The sequence below is a fragment of the Neofelis nebulosa genome, chromosome 17, assembly GCF_028018385.1.
Source record: "Neofelis nebulosa isolate mNeoNeb1 chromosome 17, mNeoNeb1.pri, whole genome shotgun sequence".
In the NCBI taxonomy this organism is placed as follows: domain Eukaryota; kingdom Metazoa; phylum Chordata; class Mammalia; order Carnivora; family Felidae; genus Neofelis; species Neofelis nebulosa.
The window spans coordinates 49,798,232-49,812,026 of NC_080798.1; the positions used below are offsets into that span (position 1 = coordinate 49,798,232).

General features: G+C 46.4%; 1 protein-coding gene across 8 annotated transcripts in view; it reads right to left on the reverse strand.

The window, feature by feature from the left end:
• Nucleotides 1–3,715: 3,715 nt before the first annotated feature.
• The window catches only part of WDR59 (WD repeat domain 59), an 86,350-nt gene continuing 76,270 nt past the window's right edge, over nt 3,716–13,795 (reverse strand). For 7 of the 8 annotated variants that reach the window (XM_058708812.1, XM_058708811.1, XM_058708817.1 and 4 more), the window contains 5 exons: nt 13,510–13,660; nt 13,342–13,414; nt 11,832–11,958; nt 11,535–11,677; nt 3,716–4,457 (listed from right to left, as the gene is read on the reverse strand). In XM_058708812.1, the coding sequence (XP_058564795.1) occupies nt 4,222–4,457; nt 11,535–11,677; nt 11,832–11,958; nt 13,342–13,414; nt 13,510–13,660 (730 nt within the window). In that variant the 3' untranslated portion in view covers nt 3,716–4,221. Of the gene's footprint in view, nt 4,863–11,534; nt 11,678–11,831; nt 11,959–13,341; nt 13,415–13,509; nt 13,661–13,795 lie in introns of all 8 variants that reach the window. The other variant, XM_058708813.1, reaches the window with a different exon arrangement.

The window sequence follows — 13,795 nt, forward strand, 5'->3', positions numbered from 1 at the left end:
GTCGTTGATTTTGATGAGAGTTCTCTGTGCCTCCTGGATCTGTATATCTGTTTCCCTACCCAGATTAGGGAAGTTTTCAGCTATTTTTTATCAAATAGTCTGCCCCCTTTTTCTTCTTCTTCTGGGACTCCTGGAGTCACCGAATTCCCTAGGTCTGTCCTCATTTTGCATAATTTTCTTCTCTTCTGTTCAGTTTCATTGCTTCCCACTACTGTCTTCTAGGTCATTAATTTGTTCCTCTGCTTCTTCCAGCCTGCTGCTGCTCATTGCATCATGTGTATTCCTAATCTCATTTTTTTTGCACCCTTCATCTCTGATTCTTTTTTAACTCTTTTATCTCTGTAGCAAGTGTCTCACTGATGTCTTCCATTCTTTTCTCAAGCCCAGTAATTATGCTTATGACCGTTGCTTTAAATACTCCATCAGGCATGTTACATATATGTTTCATTTAGATCTCTGGCTGTGGCCTTCTCTTCTCTCATTTGGGATAAATTCCTGCCTTCACATTTTGTCTAAGCCTCTTCCTTCTTCTCTGTGTTAGAAGAGCCAGTTATGTCTCCTGTTTGTGAAAGTAATGGCCTTATGAAGAAGAGGTCATGTAGTGCTCAGAGCCTGGCACTTCAGGGAGTGTCTCTAGTGTGTGCTCTGCTGTTGTGTTCTGGATGCTCTATCCTTCAGGTCAATCGTTGCAGAGGCTCTCTGCCTACGGTGGGCAGTGTTTGGTCCCTGGCTTGAATGTGGCAAGTTTTAACTAGGAGTGCTCTGGTCTGCTTGTGAAATGAGACCAGTTACTGCCTCCACTGGAACTAAGACACCTGCAAAACTCTTGTTAGGAGACATGGTATGGGCACAGGTCTGTACTAGTCTTTTGGGGGAGGGGCCTGCCACAATGGACTGAGATATGCATGGCTGAGAAAGGCAGTTCCACTGGAAGGCGGGGGGGACTTAGTGTAAACAAATTGGGCAGCCACTGTCTGTGTTACACTGCTTCCCATTGGTCGGTGTGTTTATGCTGAGGGGGAGGGAAATGACGCCAGTCAGCTCCTTTGTTCCTGGAGAGGTGTCTCTGTGAACACTGCCTCTTCAGAGATGTGCTCTAAGAACAGCAAATACTCTCCCGACTGTGTACCCTAGGCACTCTTCAAATCAGTTCCCATGCGGTATGTCCCTGGATTGTTTCCCTCCAGGAGCAGCACAGTGTCTTCCACGGTCTATCCCAGCCAAGTCCACTGACCTTTAAAACTCCAGGCTTTAAGCCCCACTGGTTGCAAGCACTCATGAAATTCGGCCCCTCTCGTTTTCTAAGCCAACAGTCTTGGGGAAATATTCCCCTCATGCATCCACCTGTGTGCTCTTCTCTCTCACCCTTCTCTGCGGCCACAATTCCCTCTCCTCTGCAGCAGCCATGGTCCATTTCCCCCCTAAACCATGCCTCTGCACTTCCTACCTTCTTCAGCGTGTCCTCTTCTCTACCTTTAGTTGTGGAGTTTGTTCTGTCAGTCTTCAGGTCGGTTTCTGGGGTATTTAGGATGACTTGATATTTATCTAATTGTGTTCGTGGGACAAGGTGAGCCCAGGGTCCTCCCAATCTGCCACCATCTTCCTGCTCCCCTTGAAATGCAAATATTCTTAAAATATTAGACTTTGGAAAAAAATATATATATTAGGCTTTTGTTCTGGTAACTTAGAAATTCAAAAGGAACACACGTGTTGAAAGAAGAGATTATGTAATCTTTTACGTATGTATGTATGTATGTATGTATGTATGTACGTATTTATAGAGAGCCCATGAGTGGGATAGGGGCAGAGAGAGAATGAGAATCCCGTGCAGGTTCTATGCCCAGTGCTGGATCCCATGACCATGACATCATGACCTGAGCTGATACCGAGAATCAGGTGTTCAACTCACTGAGCCACCCAGGCACCCCAACATTATGTAATCTTTTAAGCTTTAAATTTCTTAACACTCATTATGATGATTTTTTAGTTTTAGAAGACAAGGTTATTATAATAAACTAAAACAATAAAAACATCTAATTCTTGATGAGGACAGATAGGGACAGATTTTCCATTAGTTTGAGCAGTGGGGAACAAGAAAAGATTGTTCTCTGCAAATGGTGTGACTTCATTGAAGAAGGTAACAGATCCTTTATCTTAGTATAAATATCTTAGTATAAATGGCCATCCTGTGATGGCCATTACAGCAGCCTCAACGCAAATGAAAAACAGACAGTGGAGAAATTCGGGCTTCCTGGGCCACGTCCTTTATCAGCCTCCCAACCTACCTGTTGCACCTCGTTTCTCAGCTCAGTCTGCGGAGATGCTGGCATCTGACCTTGGTCAGAGCCCAGGCTATATACCTCTGCTCTCACACTGCACACAATCTAGGCTTCTCTTACATCACGGTGCTCTGTGCCTGGCAACGTAGGGGACAAAGTAGATGCATCATCCTGAACAGTGTTTTCCAAATGTTTTGACCACAACCCTCAGTTAGAAATGAAGTTATGTTGTGCATATACACTCATAAACAAGTTACACAAAATGATATTCACTGTATGCATGGTATATGTTCATCTTTTCTCTTCTCCTCTACTTCAATTTTTTTAAATGCTAGCTTTTATCCACTAAATCAATGTCACAATCCATTATTGGGTCCTGACCTACAGTTTAAAACATAGTGATGCATGACATGTTTTGAGACATGTTGTTATATTTCTTAAGTTAATCAATTTGGAACAGAAAAATTCTTAAAAAAAAAAAAAGTTCGTTTATTTTTGGGGGGAGTGGGGAGGAGATTTGAAAGGGAGAGAGAGGATCCCAAGCAGGCTCTGAACTTTCAACACAGAGCCTGACGCAGGACTCAATCTCATGAACCGTGAGATCATGACCTGAGCTGAAATCAAGAGCTGGATGCTTAACTCTGACTGAGCCACCCAGGCACCCCTGAAACTATAAAATTCTAAGAAACAAATATATATTTCAGTAGAAATGTGAAAAAAAAAAATTTTCCCTGGCACATATGTGAAGAGTTTGAAAACCGTTCTGAAGAATAAAATAGGTGGACATGTGAGTCAGTCACTTGGAATGCAGATAAACACAGGGCAACGTCTATGAGGAAGCCCAAATGAAGAGCGGAAGGAATTTACCGGAACTCAGCCAACCTACCCTGTGGCAGTGAGAGACTTGACTAGCAATGCTGTGAAGCCATCTCATTTTCCTTTTGCTAAATAAAATGATTAAAAGGGTTCGAAAGAAACTGCAATGTCAAATTCTATCTTCTCCAATCAGATGACACGAGTAAATCAGCATTTCCTTTGAAAATGTGAGCGCTGACTTTGGTCCTATCCAAAAGAGTTAACTTGAATTAGAAGCAGGGTAAAAACAATTTCATGAAAACATTGTTCAGGGGCGCCTGGGTGGCTCAGTTGGTTGAGCGTCCGACTTTGGCTCAGGTCATGATCTCATGGCTTATGAGTTTGAGCCCCGTGTGGGGCTCTGTGCTGACAGCTCAGAGCCTGGAGCCTGCTTTGGATTCTGTGTCCCTCCCTTGCTCAGGCTCTGTCTCTCTCTCAAGAATAAACAAAACATTAAAAATTTTTAAAAATAAAAATTAAAAAATGAAACATTATTCAATCTTTTTTTCCCAAACAATTACCTGAATGTTATTAGCCAAGGAAGATCAGCTTGAAGAGAAATAACAAACAAAAGAGACACCTTTAGACTCTTTAAGTACATCATATATTTATAATTTAGCATTTTTAAAAGGCCACTACCCATCAGTCCGTTAAATGTACCAATTTACATCAGAGGCCCACTTGTCAACTAAGTTAATGTCCATCGTCCTTCGGCTCAGGAGACCGTCCTTTGCATCCCACCGTGGTCTGAAACGGCATCAGAAAGGATGCTGCTCAGTGGTTTATGGTTAACACCTTAAAGGTAAACATGGCTCTGGAGCCAGGTGCTTTTCTGCAAGGAAATTTCCACCTGGCTACGCGGCTCTGCACATCTGTTCTCCTCCTGCCCGGTGACATCCCTGCCATCAACAGCCACACAGAAGAGAAACAAAAGCTCATGAGCGGCTGGGGCTGTGGCAGTCTCTGAGGGGAACGTGCCCCAGTCTAGCTGGGAATGGCTTCTGGAGCCTCTCTCCTGGCGGAGAACTTGCCGTCCAGCGTTTGCAGGGTCCTCCGGGATTTGTGACAACTCCCAAGGTCTGTAAGTTCAGAATGTGCTCTCAAGCAGGCAGTGGCATCCACACCCGGTGGGACACACCTCCTGGGTCCGAAACCACTCCATCATGTGGCTGGTGTGCCCACCGTGCCCGCAGGTCAGGCAGAAGTTGGACGAGCCGCGCACCGCCACGTGGCAGATGGCACACTGGAATGTGAAGCCTTTGCAGATGGCACACTGCGTGCCACGGACCTCGCTCCGACAGTGGCTGCAGTACACGCCAAACTCTGCGAACGGGTGGGGATGGCCAGAACAAGAGACACGGTAAGTTAGTTCCACAGAGGGACACGGCACTGTGAGAACGACGTATTCGCTGGAGGACTCTACGGGATTCTATCACAGCCGTGGTGCTCCCTTTTCTTCAACAGCAGCTCTTCGTCCACAATCTCACTAAGTCTGACAAAGAGAAGCTGCCGTCCCTGCCGGCGGGGTGCAGGTGGACAGCGTGCCAGACGCCTGGTGGCCAGGGGCCTCGGGTGAAAAGCCCAGGAGGTAGCTACGCCTCATTCTCTCCTACACCAGTGGCTGCGCGGGCCTGGCTCGTGGAGGTGGCCACCGATCGTTTGTTGACAGAAGCGAAGGACTCAGTGACCCCCAGCAACGGCTGACCAGTCTCACGCCGTCTTCCCTACCTGCCCACCAATGACCAAGTGGCACGAGAGGAGCCGGGTCAGGACACTGCGGTCAGGACCACCTGACAGCTGGCCCCCGGCCTCCCGGAAGAGACCCCGAGGGCCAACCCCCTCACCTGCACATCCTAGTCTACCTCAGGCATGACCCCGAGTCTGGGCGGCCAGTACCGTCCTCCCGTCTGCCTGGGCCGCTTCCAGCGGGCCAGCTTGGGAGCAAACCTCCCCACCGGCTGCGCTCTCTCCCGGGACGGTGCCCTCATCGCCCGGCCCTGCCTGTAGCCTGCCACCTCTGCCAACCTCTGGAGCAAAGGCCACCTTGGTCTCGATTCCTGAAGAGCGCCAGGGCAGGAGCGGCAGGCCCGCGCCCCATTACTGCCCCCAGACGGTCACCTTTCCTCTTGAGGAAACACCGCCTGGCTTCGCCACCCTTGTCTCCTCTTCTCTGTTCTCACCTGTGGCACCCTGGACACACCCCCGTTCCCTCAGGACTTCTCTTCTGGTTCTCACTCTTCCTTCAGTCCCGGTTCTTGGCACCATCCCTGGTGCCTTCAAAACCCACCCCCCCGACCCTCCGCCCACGTGGCCTCGCAGGTCCTCACCTGTCATGTACAGCCTTCACCCTTTCTGGCGTCACCTTCCCCCGGGGCCAGTCTGAGTGACGCGAACCAACCTCCCAATCACTTGCTTGCAAGTATCCCCACCTCTCCCTCCACGGTACCGCCCGGAAGAACCTCCGGCCCCGGTGGAGCTGCCGACTCCACGAGCACTAGTGAGGGAAGGCCCACCGTCAAGATGCACTTCCCACTAAATCCACCAAAGACTCCCAGTGCGGGGGGCGGGCTGGAGGGGGGGCTCCTCTGCCATTCCCCAGACGGCACTTCCGGCCTCCGCAGCAGCCCGCGCACTCCTCGCACACACCCTGCTCCCCTCACCTGCCGGCTTCCCCTCTGCCTTGAGAAAAGAGAAGCCTTCATCTCCAGCCACCAAACCTTTGCATCTCCCTACCTGTTCTTCTACTCCTTCTACCTCCTACAACACAGGAAGGAGCCTTCCTTTCGCCAGAGCCAGTTCCCTCTGCTTCGTGACGGCAGGTGGTCACAAAAATGTACCACTAAAGACTTCTAAAATACATGGTAACTAAGGAAAGATTTTATGATAGTCCTGGTTCAGGTCAATTGTGAGACAGATTAGAGTGGTTTGGTGATCTTGGTTAAAAACAGCCATGTCTTGTCCCTCTAAGCCTGACTGTTTATGTCAGGTAAGACTTTGGTTTATGTTCTTGTGAAAAGCCTAATTAGTTTAAATTTCTTATATTTCCTTTAGTAGTTTTATTGGTTTGATAAGATTCAACCTTTAAAGATTATGAGAATGCAAAAAGTGCATGTTCAACATAGTGAATTATAGTATGGCTTTAAAAAAAAAAAAGGTTGTTCTTGGGGCGCCTGGGTGGCTCAGTCGGTTAAGCGTCCAACTCTTGATTTGGGCTCAGGTCATGATCTCGCAGTTTCAGGAGTTTGAGCCCCACGTCGGGCTTGCTGACCCTGCAAGCCTGCTTGCGATTCTCTCTCTCTCTCCCTCTCTCTACGCTCCCCTGCTTGTGCTCTCTGTCTCTGTCAAAATAAATAAATAAACTTAAAAAAATTATTAAAAAATAAAATAATAAGACACAAAATAAAAAAGGGTTGTTCTTTGACATTTGAGATAACTGTAAATGTAAACTTAATTATCCTCCATACCTATCCGGGTAAAATTACTAAAATGTCATCTCCCTGAAAAACTCAATGTCATCGGTAACTGTGTTTCTTCACAGTAAGTCAGTTTAAGTATAATTTCTAAAAATCCTTATTAAGGCTCTGAACTAACATTTCATTTAGTTAATTAATGAATCATTTGTGTGTGGGGGGGTGGATGTGAACAATTTCTAAGTGGATACAAATTCACAAAGAGAGAAAATACAGAAACACTACGTCACTAAGTATAGTTTTAGTATTTCTCTCTTGCCTCTTACTGTTACACATGATGGACTGGCCATTACTGAGAAGGGTGTGCACACTTCTGGGCCATGCTGGTGGGGTTCGCGCTAAGTGTCACCACATTTGGATATGCAAAGGGCTGTAGAGTTTGTTTGTGATCGGGAAGCTGTCAGGTATCTTTTATAGGAAAACTGACAAACCTGGGGATCTCAGGGAAGGAAGCATACAACCACAGGTGTAGGCTTTGCAGGGGAAACGTGGCAGAGGTGAAACGGATCATTCTTGGTTCCTAAGAGACAAACTAATAAGGACAATAAAAACACGTCTGGCACATAAACGATGAAATTGCGATTTCCGAGGCTCTATGAAGCCCTCAGGCAGAAGCCAGCTCCGGAGGCTTAGTGTCATATGGCCCCTCATAGGGAAGAGTTGTGTCATGAACATCAATTACACAAGTGTAAATAAAACCAGCCAAAAAAATAAGACGCTAAATTAATAAATGGAAGTCAAATAAAATAAGACATAAATTAATTAATAAGCTAAATAAAAATTGCTGAACAAAATTGAGGTGGGCAGATGCACGCCTCTGGCGCAAGATCTGGGAGGCGGGGCTGACAAAGCAAAGCAAACACCTTGCTCTGCCATCACTGTGACCAAGCACCACACGCCATAGCGGAAAACAACAAAATCAAAACCCATCTTATGATGGAGATGGCTTTTCAAAAGAATATTCTGCCCAGCAGTACTCCTTCAAAATAGGTGAAGCTTTGCCTCTTTCTATAAATCTAACTCCCTAAATGACAACAATCTTATTCCTAAAATTCACTGCTGATATCGGATGACCCTTGCCGATGTGATTAGGCCAAGGGGAAAGTGCTGGTTTTCCAGCAATTTGGAGCCTAACTGTACGTAGCCCTGGTGACCTTGTAGCATTTTTCTCTCAATATCTGTTTGCTATATATGAACAGTCCAATTCTTCCAAATAATAAAAATGAAAATATTTAAATGCTTTTGTCTGTGAGTCTGTTTTCATGACCCCCTCCCTCTGAAATCTTGCAGTGCTCTTTGTAAAGGTATTAGAACATATTATTCATTCTTCAAGATCATCTGAGTCTTTGTGAGTCTTGTGTTCCTGTTTTACTTCTCTGATTGGATTACAGGCTTCTTGTTAACCCCCGCCCATCCCCACCAAACCACCCCCTGGATTTCCTCGTACGGCCAACAGAACCTGGCATGATGCTTCTCATGGTAGATGTCAGTAAGAGTGCAATATACCAGTTACCTGTCTCTGTGACTCATAGATTTTCCTGAAAACTAATTCTACAAGACAAACTGCTCTAGGCCTGCAATCCTCTCTCTGATAAACTTTCATGCATTTATATGCTCTGAAAAATATATTATCCAAATAGCATTTTGCATCTTTGCATTTCCTCAAGTACATACACCAAAATAATCCATATTAAAATAATCCTTCAATATGCAGATCTATGTATTACTCTGGTTTGTTTTTTAGATTTTAAGTAATTTCTACACCCAACAAGGGGCTTGAACTCACAACCCTGAGATCAAGAGTCACATGCTCAGCCGAATGAGCCAGCCAGGTGCGCCCTGTTTGGGTTTTTTAATTGAAACTATATACATACAACTTAAAGAGTCAAATAATGCTAGACATCTTATTAACAAAACCAACATTCCCTTTCACCTCCCTTGCCCCTCACTCTCAGGAGGAAAACCTTCCAACTCATTTAACTTTTTCTTCTGTTTCTACCTTCCTATTCTCAAACACCACATTTATGAAGCCAATTCTTAACTTCCACACTGAAGCATTACCTCAACTTTCACCTGGCAGCTTCTTCTACTCCTCAATCCCACCATCCACTCATATATCCCGTCCCACCATCTACCTAGGTGAACATCAATCAAGCCGAGCCACATAACCATGATGACTTTTCCTTTCCTGCACATTTGGTTTTTCTCAGAGTTAGTAACCGTCTTGTTGTTTTCATTTGCTTAGCTGGCTTAGCATAATTCACCTGCGAACCCTCTATCAAATATCTGAATCTCTATAAATATATCAGACACTGAAATCCATTAGATATTTTTCTAACTTTCTCTTCTTGGAGACAATGCTCCTGAAGCCCCAAACTGGATCTGTCTCTGGGTTGGCCATGTGGATCTCCCTTTAACATCATCCCGACTCCCTGCTTTCTTAGACTGAATCTCCTTCTTGGAGAGGGTGAAGGTTTACTTTCACACGTGACTGATAATTTGGGTAGAATTCCAGGTGAGAAACCATTTTCTGGAGAATTCTGAAGGCACTGATGCATTCATTGTCCTCTCCTTTCCAGTATCTAGTTCACTGCTCCTGAGAAGTGTGGTGCCATCCATTTTCCTTATCCTGCTTTCCCTCTCTGGAAGCTCCCAGGGTATGCTCTTTATCCTGGGTCTTTCTTCATTCACTACACTAAATGCTTGGTGAGCCCCTTCTTTTTTTTTTTTTTTTTTACATTAAAAAAAATTTTTTTTTAACGTTTATTTATTTTTAAGACAGAGAGAGACAGGGCATGAATGGGGGAGGGTCAGACAGAGAGGGAGACTAAGAATGTGAAACAGACTCCAGGCTCTGAGCTGTCAGCACAGAGCCCGACACGGGGGCTCGAACTCACAGACTGCGAGATCATGACCTGAGCCGAAGTCGGATGCTTAACCGACTGAGCCACCCAGGCGCCCCATTGGTGGGCCCTTTCAATGTGGAAAGGTGTCTGCCTTCTCTGGAGAACGAATATTTCCAATTTTCTATAGTGCTAGAGAAAGGGTAATAACCTGCTCTGCAAACTAGGGGCAGGGGTCTGGCCTAAAAAGGACATCAAACAATACTGTGCTTACTCTTACCTTCATGCCACTTCCAGAAGTACTGGGCATAACTAAATCCTGAGCCATCGTTGGGGCAGGTGGTTCTGTGACGTGTGGTACTGTTTTTCCACCTGTCCGTTCAGGCCCTACAAAATCAGCTACCACTAACCTATCTGCCTCCCTGACCCCAAATGCTATTGCCAACACTGTTCCCCGTACACGGTTATGCCTTTTCAGGAAAGCTCTGGATAGATGCTCTGGGGCATCCGGGGGAGAGAGGAAATCCATGTGTGTTCAAACCACCCTCTCTGGCAGTCTTCCACGTCACCCTTTAAAACCTATCTCTTGGGGCGCCTGGGTGGCGCAGTCGGTTAAGCGTCCGACTTCAGCCAGGTCACGATCTCGCGGTCCGTGAGTTCGAGCCCCGCGTCAGGCTCTGGGCTGATGGCTCGGAGCCTGGAGCCTGTTTCCGATTCTGTGTCTCCCTCTCTCTCTGCCCCTCCCCCGTTCATGCTCTGTCTCTCTCTGTCCCAAAAATAAATAAAAAACGTTGAAAAAAATTAAAAAAAAAAATAAAACCTATCTCTTTTCTTGGCTCCTTTCAGGTCACGGTCTTGCTTTTCCTCAAAACTCACTGGTGTCTCATTCTAAGTTTGTCTCTGGTTCTTCCTCTAGACGCCAGTGCAAGGGCTGGTTCCTCTCACGGCCCGGAGTAGGTGGGCACTCGCTCTCCCTGTATTCTTCCCCCTGCCCCACCGGGCCTCCCCCCTCCCCACCCCCAGGCCCAGGGCAAGGTACCCACTATCACAGCTTCAGGACCGCCTACATGACGGAGGTTCCCAGACTCCTAGTTCTAGCCCCAGGCTCCCCTTTGAGCTCCAGACACACATCTGGCCACATATGGGACTGAAAGGTCTGGCATCTCATACACATCTCCGGCCCCTAACAGGGCTCCTAATTTTCTGTCTTAATTTGGGCACCAGCACCTACCCAGTTGCTCAAGCTAGAAACCCAGAAATTACCTAATAAGCTCTGTCTCTTCCCCGCAATCCGACATCCAATTTGTTAGTGTATTATGGTAAGTCTCCCTCTAAAATGTATTTTTAATCCCTCTATCTCTACCTCTATTGACACAGCCTGACATTAGACCGGAGATCTTCGGACTTTCACCCCTGCCCTCCTCCAATCCTTTCTTCGTTTAACAGCCAGTGATTCTCTTAAAATAAAAATGAGAGCATGTCACTTACCTCTGAATACCTTGGACGCTTACCACTGGACTCAGAATACAAGCCCAACGCTGTACCCTGACTTACAAGTCCCTAATTATCCTACAGTCTGACCTGGTACCCCTCTTCTTGCTCATTGTGTTCTAGCCACTGCCTTCCTTCACTTGTTTATATCTACTGCTCTCCTCACGGATGGCTCCTTCTCACCCCTCAGACCTCAGCCCCTCAGAAAGGCCTTCCCAGTCCACTGCAACACCTTACCTAAAATTCTCCCTCCCTGCACCAACATCCGTTTTGTTTGCTCATAAACACGGATCACCACTTATAACTACTTAATTTTGCTCCCTGCTTGTCTGTGAACTCCAGAAGGGGAAGAATGTGCTTGATATACAATAGGGGAATATATGGATAAGTACCCCTCGTTCAAATCACTATCTGAGTACCACACACAGAACTACTTCTATTTAGAAGAGAAATTTACGCTTGTCATGAAAGGCAGGGGTTTTTGGCAGCTTGAAAGTGAGAAGCTAAAACACTTCACTCCAAGTCTTACATTACAGACAAACTAAATTATGGGACCTTTCAGACAGTGACAGGAAAAGAAAGAAATTGATATTCACCGATCCCTTTGTGAGGATCAGGAGGACAGGAGACAAACTTCAGCACCTCAGCTCGTTTCTCTCTCAGCCCCCAGCGATAGAGGATTTCTCCATAGCATTTCTTAAAGTCATCAAATTGCTGGGTATTGGCAGGGTCCAGAAGCCTGGATAAAACTCAAAAGATTTCCTGTCAGTTCCTTTAAGAAAAAACAAGCTCGATACCAAATGAACTCAATATGCCTTTCTTAAGGCAAGAGTCCTAATTTTGGAGAATCTAAGCATTATGAAATTGCAGCTCTCGCCCAGGAAGGTCGTTACCTTTTATTTTTATCATGCTGGTCACGTTCTCGCTCACGAGGATCACTGTAGGTAAGACTCCCAAAGCGGATTTCTTCTGGAGAAGACTCTCCCCAAGGTGAAGATACATGTTCTGCCTCCCTTCCCGCTGAAGAAAATCAAATGGGAAGGAAAAAGGGAAATCAGAGAAGGCATGGAAAGGGCCTGAACACCCTCATAATGCAGAATGCGCCCAATTTAGTCCCTGGAAGATGCTGAGAAATATAACTGAACAGAACTCCTTCTCAGCCTTGCCTTTTTGTCTAGGTATTTACTGCTCAGGTGACCAGATAATTAAGTATACACATAATGTTCAAGCAGCAAATTATGGTGTAGTGATACGGAACATTGGATAAAGCAGTCATGACTCATACAGACTTTTTAAATGACATGAGAAAATGCTCATGATCCAGTTAAAACCAGAACGCAAAATGGTATATATAGAATGACCCCCCCCTCCCCCCCCCCCCACCCCCACACCCACACATACAGATTGGGAAAAAATGTTCTGGAATGTTAACAGACATTGTTTCTAGGTGGAGGTTCACTGGTGATTATTTTCTTCTCTAATACTTTTTGTTTTTCTTCACTGGGCAGGTATGACTTTTATAATCCAGAAAATTAAGGTAATTTTTATGTATTTACTTAAATAGGCTTCATGCCCAGCATGGAGCCAATGCAGGGATTGAACTCACAACCCCAAGATGAAGACCTGAAGTGAGATCAAGAGTCGGGTGCTTAATTGACCGAGCCGCCCAGGCACCCTCAAGAAAACTAAGATGATTTTTAAAAAGAAATTGCAGGGGCGCCTGGGTGGCGCAGTCGGTTAAGCGTCCGACTTCAGCCAGGTCACGATCTTGCGGTCCGTGAGTTCGAGCCCCGCGTCAGGCTCTAGGCTGATGGCTCGGAGCCTGGAGCCTGCTTCCGATTCTGTGTCTCCCTCTCTCTCTGCCCCTCCCCCGTTCATGCTCTGTCTCTCTCTGTCCCAAAAATAAATAAAAAACGTTGAAAAAATTTAAAAAGAAATTGCAAAAATCCGTAAACCACAAATACACTTATTCATTAAATAGGTCTTTATGGCCAGCCAGAATCAGGCTCATCTTTACTTCTCCATGTTGAAAACAGTGCGTGGGAAGAGGCGGATAACAGAAATCGCAGATGACGGGGGCGGGGGGGGGGGGGTGCCATGAAGGAGAAAGGATGAGGGTTGGGTTTACGGGGTGAGCACAAAGAAGTCCCACTGTCAGTTTCACAAAGTTCTATGTTGAAAAGCAACCCAGCAAGGCACACAGGCAGACCGGAAACTGGCCTGTTCAAACATGAAAGCCCAGGCCTTGCTGACTACAGCATCCCCATCATAGGAAATTGGAAGAGAAATGAGAAACAAGGAAAAAATGGAGCATATCCATCAACCGAAGTTTACACATCAACGACTCACACACAGCTTCAGAGCACTAGAAATCCAGTGTGGCCAAGTCAGCTCCATACCAACCTATGTTCCAGCCACCAGTGTTGAGCCCTGGGTCCGACATGCTGGAGCAGGAGCCCGAGGAAGTAAAGCTAGGCTGAAGGACAGACAGGCGCGGCGTCAGAACACGCTGCCCTGTGAATGCTTCCCTCTCGGAGAAGTCAGACACAGAGCAGAAGGCCACAAGCTTACATATCGGCTGTGGGACACCACGAGGTTAGAGGACCGGCCGGGAAAGGGTCCGAAGGGGTTTGGTATTCCCTGAGGCCGAGACTGGGCTTCAAACACACTGCACAGCATGGCCAGTGTCTGGACATCCCGGAGTCGGCAGTAATGAGCCAACCTGGAAGAAGATGACAGAAAAAAAGTCAAGAGAAGAGACAGAGGAAGGATAACTATCACAGTTTATGGCAGGTTGCTGCCATAGGGATGAGAGGGAAGGTTCTTAATTCTGCCTCACAAACCCCTGTCGGGAACC